This window comes from Helobdella robusta (genome assembly GCF_000326865.2).
Source record: "Helobdella robusta unplaced genomic scaffold HELROscaffold_2, whole genome shotgun sequence".
Taxonomy (NCBI): domain Eukaryota; kingdom Metazoa; phylum Annelida; class Clitellata; order Rhynchobdellida; family Glossiphoniidae; genus Helobdella; species Helobdella robusta.
The window spans coordinates 8,844,278-8,851,404 of NW_008704083.1; the positions used below are offsets into that span (position 1 = coordinate 8,844,278).

A 7,127-nucleotide genomic window follows, 5' to 3' on the forward strand; every position below is an offset into this window, starting at 1 on the left:
AATCATCTGAGAGGAGGTTGACGTCGTAATCATTGAAATCACCGGTTGACGATTTTCTCAACTGCTGCTTTTTTTAAATAAAAATTTAATTTAAACTTACTTCTAATTTTAATAAGTAAAAGTAAGTTAATAATTTAATTAAAATAAATTAATTTATTTGAAAATATAGACCAATAATTTTTTTAATATGAAAATTCCCAAACTAACGCGCGAATTTTTAGTGATATTTTTTGAGTCTAAAACATCGAATGAAGAATATTGTGTTAATGTTGCAGCTGATGAAGTTGTTGTTGTTGATGTGATTGATGGCTTTCCATACATTATGCTATTCTTTCCTTTCTTTAAATAACGCGTTGTTTTTGTTGTTAGTGGTCGTAGCGATTGCGTTTGTTGTTGCTGTTGTTGTGATTGCTGCTGCTGCATCAGCTGCTGTCGTTCTTGTTGATATTGTTCAGTTTGGTAGCTATGATTCTGTTTATTGTACATGCCTTTGCTGTTTAACTGATCGAAAGAATATTGAAGTCGTGGACTATAGAGTTGAGGTTTTCGCCAAATAACCTGCTGCTGCTGATGTTGTTTTTGCTGTAGCTGATGTGGTTGTTGCAGTTGATGTGGTCGCTGCGGCTGATGTTGTGGCTGTTGTAGTTGCGGTGGATATTGTTGTGATTGCTGTTGAATGGTTTCTAAGTTTGGATCGTTTTTGGTCAGTAGTGAAAGATTGACTTGATATGTCTGCGTTTTTTATTTATTCACTCCGTTAATTGTTTATTTGTTTGTTAACGTATTTATTTTAAACTTTCTTTCATTTATATTTTCAAAAATTTTCATTCAAAACAACACTTCAGAGACAACGTTAACAGAAACAGCATCAACAACCACAACCACAAGAACACGGCAAACGAACGCTTGATCCAGAAACGTAGCAATCCGATTTGGAACCTCCGCCACCATCATCCTCATCACCACCATGATGATTTGCACCGTCATCATGATAATGATGACCACCACCACCACTTCCATCATCATCATCATCGTGAATGTGGTGATCATCATCACGATTATCACCAAGACGATTACGATAGAATGATGTTGTTGCTGTTGTTGGGGCTGGTGGTGGTGGTGAAGTTGGTGATGTGAGTGACTGAGGTGATGTGATGCCATCTAACGAGCTGCAGCAAGATTTCGATTGAGGAAAGGAATCTGAAGATGGTGATGATGATGGTGAGGTAGATGGTAAAGATGATGAAGAGGGTGAGGAGTAAAATGATGCAAACATGTAAAATGGTGTTGATAAATTAATGGCTACGGTTATTTTCTCTCATCACATTACTCAATCAGAGGAACCAACACACACAAACACATTAACACACACACAACGCATGTGAATACGCGCGCATTCACGCATCACACGTATTGAGTGTGATTGGTGGGATCTCTAAGCATTCAAACCCGGTCACTGCGACGCAGAGCCAGACACTGTAGCTATTACACTATCTTTATTTGATTAGAAACATACTTCTATTAAATGTTGGTTGCTCTCTCGAAATCATGGATGAGGCCTTCAGAGATTGGTACAAAGTTCGACCTTCGAACTTGAATGAACTCTGACTTATTGACCTCAGAGGTTTAAAAAGTTTTTTCGCGGCTGCTGTTGACGTTGTTGTAGCAGTAGATTTTGTGGAAGGTGGTGTTGCTGCTTCTGAATATTTCATTCTAAAAAATGTTTCATTTTACCGGTTTTATGGTATAATTGAAAATTTTATTTTCATGTTTAAGCATTATTATCATTCACTCAAACGGAAAAAATTTGTAACCTGAAAAACGTGTGATGTTCGACAACCAGCTGCCAAAACTTTTTGGCCTGTTTTCGACTGGACATCTTGAATGTCAGCACATCTCTGTTCTCAGCTGGCCAGCGTTTCTATGGCAATGGGGGTTGTTTTTAGTGTTCGTTTATTTTTATTTTCTTATTTTGTTTTATGTTTTTCGTTGTGATATTAAAAAAATAGTCTTTTGGCGAAGGATGTTATTATTATCACAAAGTCGCCACTTACATTACCACACCTACCACTACTACTACTTATGCCGTAACTACTACTACTGCTGCTACTACATCGTCATCATAATCATCACAAAAATCATCATTATCATCACAAACATCATCATTATCATCACCAACATCAGCGTTATCATCACCAACATCATCATCACCATCATCTTTTTTCATCTCTAGCATGAACTTGTCCCTCTTGTATGATATCCTCATCATGTGACACCATTTGTAATGGACCTCCAGATTAGTTTGATATGCATGCAATCCTGAAGCGTTCACTCCAAGATTTATAAGGTTCTCTTTTGAGTCCTTCGTTGTGTTTTTGAAGAATAAGTTATTAATAACGACAAAATAATGATTAGATAATAACAAAATGACATTAGAATTGATAATGATAACGTGATTAAAAAGAAAACTACAAAGAAACGACAGCGGTATGGCGATGGAATGATGATAGAATGAAGATTGAAAGATGATGGAATGATGATTGAAAGATAATAGAATGATGATGGAGTAATGATGGAGTGATGATAGAGTGATGATAGAGTGATGATTGGAAAGATGATGAAATGAAATTTGATGACGAACGTACTTGAGTGCTGATGATGTGCGTACCGTAAAGCGGTAATAAGCTGGCATTGATGAGGTAACAGTTGTCGGAGCAGGTAGATGATAAGCCGCTGGTGATGGATGGATGGATGGATGGATGAATGAACGAATATGATACGATATGGTTTACTCCAAAAAATGAAGCCAGGATGACTGTGATGAAGCTCATCGAAAGCTCATCTCGATGAATATTGAAGTATTCCAATATAGAATAGATGGATAGACGTTAAGATAATTGGACGGATGAATAATAGATGGATGGACGGATGAATGATGGATAGATGGATGGATGGGTGGATGAATGAATGATAGATGGATGGATGGACGGATGGATGAATGATAGATGGATGGATGGACGGATGGATGAATGATAATAGATGGAGGGATTAGTTTTATGGTGAATCAATAAAAAATTTGCGTGCTAAATAATGAAGGTAATGAAAAAAAATTATTGAACTAATGGAGAAAATGAGAACAAATGGATCATCATACAAACCATCGGGCTTTGTGTAATTGAAAAACTCGCTGAATAAACTCGCTTCCGACATCGTTATCATCACCGACGCTATTATCATTATCAGGATTGAGCTTTAAAAAGTTTAGTAAGTATGACGGCTCGTTGCCATGGATATCAGGGAGGTGATCCCCGATCTCTGATTGGACGACGTACGACATGAGGAGGGCTTGAGTGCTTCGAGTGCAAGGCAATCTAAATGAAGGAATGAGTGAGTTAGTGAGTGAGTGAGCGAGCGAGTGAGTGAATAAAGGAGTGAGTACGTGAGAAAGTGAGTAGATGAGGGAGTGAGTGAGTGAATGGAGTGGATGAAGAAATGAGTAATCAACAAAACTAAACTGTGAAACGTCAACGAATTAATGAACCACATGTTATTTGATCAGTTGATAAATGAAATAAAAAACAATAAACTACAAATAATTGAATAAAAAATGAATTAATTAACTGAACATGTGATTAATTAATTAATTATTTAATTAAATGAATATACTTTTTGTTTGAGATATCTTGTCGAACTTGCAGACACAATTGATACCTTTTACATATGAAGTTATTTCTAAAATTAAAATCTTAAACAGAATTATACAAAATAAAATTTTCATTCAAGTAGAGTTAGTTAAAATATATTTCTTTCTCATTTTATGAGATCAATTTTCTTTTTCTCAAAAGTTAGTTTGAATCATTCATTCCCACCGTATAGAAAACATTGAGAATTTACTTCTACCCTACTTGAAATATTTAAAGTTACGAAATTTTAATAATGATACTTGTAATTAATAAATCAAAAATTATTTTGAAATAATTATAAAGATTTTGAAACCAATAAAAAATTCAGAGCCTAACATTCTATGAATTGATGAGAAGCACATGATTTTTTAAATTGCGAAAACCAAAATTTATTATTTTCCAATATTTGACTATAATTAACAACGAAACCATGGCTAATTAGGTGGGTACGTAAGTTAAGTTAGAGAGTACCTTGTAATGCTTTCCTGAAGGGTTAAGGGGTCATTTGGATAGAATTTGACCCCAAAGTTCATCCTCATGTTGCATTCTGTGGGTCATCAGGTCAAAGGTTAATATGCCGTCTTGTTTTTTAACGTTTTATTTCAAGCTTGCTTTTTTTATTTAATGTAAGTTTGTTGTCCTGTTGCTGCTGATGTTATCTACTATATGATTACATTGCGTCGTTGTTTGTGTGATCTGGGATGTTGTTGTTGTTTCTGTAACGTGTTGTGTGTGTGGAATGTTTAACGCTTCTGTGTATAGTTTTTGTAGTAATTTATTATTAATTTTGGCATTTTGCTGATATTTCAAATTGACTTTTTTTTAATTCTGTTTGGTGTTGTTGTTTGTTAACAAATTCAACTCGTTTGTAATCACAAAATTAATAGTTTTGTTTCAATTAAATACGAAAATGACGGAAGGAATAATTGAATGATCGATTGAATGATATAGATAAACGAGTTAAAACCGAACAAATGAGTGAATGAATAAATATTAACGAATGAATGAATAAACGGATGAATGAGTGAACGAACGAACAAACAAACGAATGAATATGAATGAGTGAAAGAGTAAATAAACGGAAGAATGAGTGAATGAATAAATCTGTAAAAAAATAATAAATTGAATAAATAAACCAACTCACCTCTCGCTTGCTTCAATAAGTTCTTATCCTCCTTAATCCAAAACTAATGAATGATGAATTTTTAAAACTTTTACGTCCCGGCAATTGAAATTTTCAAATTTGCCACCACAAATAATAAAAAATAACAACAAATATTTATTCGTTTTGATTTTGAAATTAATTTTTACTATTATTTTTGATGTCTCTACCTTCGCTGAAGCATCGCTGGCCCTGTAGTAGCATGAGAAGTAATCAGTTTCCAGAAGATTCAGGCTATCAAATACTTGAGACATCAGGTCTCTGCCAATGCTCTGTTTCTAGGAATGTTAGCAGGAAATTTCGTAGTAATTTTTATAGAAATTTTTGTAATTTTTTTCTAGTCAAGTTTTGTGTTTTTCTAGTGAACGCAGTAAAAAAAAGTAGATAACAGTGGTTAAAGAAGTTAGAATGGGTGTAGTAGCAGTGGGTGTAGGAGGTCGAATTTTACTGATAGTAGTAGCTGCAGTAGTAATGTGCTTGCTGGCGGGGTTGGCGTTTAGTTCATTATATAAATTTTATAAATTTTCATTCAAGGCACAGTCAAAATTAACTTTATGTAATTGGTTTCTAATTAAAGTGGCAAATTAATCAGAAAATGAACATTACTCACAATCGGCAACGAATAACAATAAGTGAAATTTGAAAATAGAAAATTTTGAAATGAAGCAGCGGCAGTAGCAGCAGTTATTGCAGCAGTAGCAGTAGATGCAGCAGTAGTTACAGCAGCAGCAGTAGCAACAGCAGCAGTGTATTACTAACGTTGAATTTGAACCTCGCCACCGTTCCATCGAGAAACTCCACGAAGCACCCGTAATCTCTCAGCAATCCATCCACTCCTCCTTCTCTTCCACCCTTCCCACTACTACTACTGCTACTTCCTTTACCTGCTAGAAACTTCAACGACCTCAAGCTATCGCTAAAAAAATTTGTTGAGCAACCACCATTTAGTCGATTTTTGTTGTTTCTGAGGTTTCTTCGACCGTTGTCTCGCTTTGACTCGCTACTATAAATCGTCGATATATTTTCTGTGTTTGCCCAGTTCGAGGCGGTTACGATATCCTTGAAGCTGTGGTGATGGCTGGGAGGAATGTTTTGAAGATAATTTTTGATTGGATAAGTTTGTAATGGATAATTCGTTGCTACCGTTTGGTCGTTGTGATTTGTTAGATGGTTGCTTGTTAGATTTTTGTGAGAGGCGACTAAATTTTGGGATGCTATTTTTGAGGAAATTGTGTTTGCAGTTTTGGCAGATTTTTGATCAGGAGTTTTATTCAAAATAGATATCCTATCTAACTTATCATTAATTGAGTTTCGAATTAGAGCCGTTGGTCGGTTGGTCGATTTGTGGGAAGGTGTGAAGTTGCTGGTGTCTGGTTGATAGTCGAGAGTGTTGCAGGCTGTGTTGTTGGACAGTTGTTGTTGTTGGATTTGTGGTTGTTGTTGGGTTTGTGGTTGTGGTTGTTGTTGGGTCTGTGGTTGTTGTTGTTGTGTTGCTGGACAATTGTTGTTGACCAGTTGTTGCTGGTGATGATTTGGCAAGTGATCACTCTAGAATTGTTTGGTAAAATATTTTGTTTAGTCGTTATTTTTCATAAATTTATCATAAAAACAAGAGAACTCAGCAACCGACAAACAGTGAAACAAGGACAGCCACAACAACAAACCAGTTGAAAATCACAAACAGCATCAACAGAGCAGAACTGCTGGAAGAGTTCAAACTCTTTGATGGACGACGAGGTGCTGACGGTGCTTTCCTGTGAGTCCTGCCTGCTGTTGCTATTGTTCTTCACCCTTCGCAGCCCCCGGCCCTGAGTGGTTTTGAAAATTTCCATTTCCTTTAGTCATTCATTTATTTATTCATTCACTTTTTTAAACTCTATTTTTAAAAATGCTTCAATCAATTTTTTGGTTTCGACAACGCTTACAAAAAACTATTCGATAAAACACGTTATTCATTCCAATTCATATTCAATATTGTATTCATTCAATTTATATTCAATATTGTATTCATTCATTCATTCAATTCATATTCAATATTGTATTCATTCATACATTCATTCAATTCATATTCAATATTGTATTCATTCATTCATTCAATTTATATACAATATTGTATTTATTTATTTCTTATTTTATTAACCATGAAGGCGCCAATATGGTCAGGCAGGGTTGGATTAGGTACTGAAGAGCCAATGAAATTTTATGTGTGGTAATATTTATATTGTTGTTGTTGGTTGTTGTTGTTGGTTGTTGTTGTTGGTAGTTGTTGTTGTTGCTTTGTG

The 7,127-nt window shown here is 35.0% G+C and overlaps 1 protein-coding gene across 1 annotated transcript in view; it reads right to left on the reverse strand.

Moving 5' to 3' along the window:
• Positions 1–4,353: 4,353 nt before the first annotated feature.
• The window catches only part of HELRODRAFT_160821 (hypothetical protein), a gene marked incomplete at both ends in the record, with an annotated part of 3,176 nt that continues 402 nt past the window's right edge, over positions 4,354–7,127 (reverse strand). The window contains 6 exons of the mRNA XM_009017751.1: positions 4,354–4,379; positions 4,828–4,870; positions 5,016–5,123; positions 5,605–6,393; positions 6,510–6,653; positions 6,986–7,026. Coding sequence (XP_009015999.1) covers positions 4,354–4,379; positions 4,828–4,870; positions 5,016–5,123; positions 5,605–6,393; positions 6,510–6,653; positions 6,986–7,026 — 1,151 coding nt within the window. The remainder of the gene's footprint in view (positions 4,380–4,827; positions 4,871–5,015; positions 5,124–5,604; positions 6,394–6,509; positions 6,654–6,985; positions 7,027–7,127) is intronic.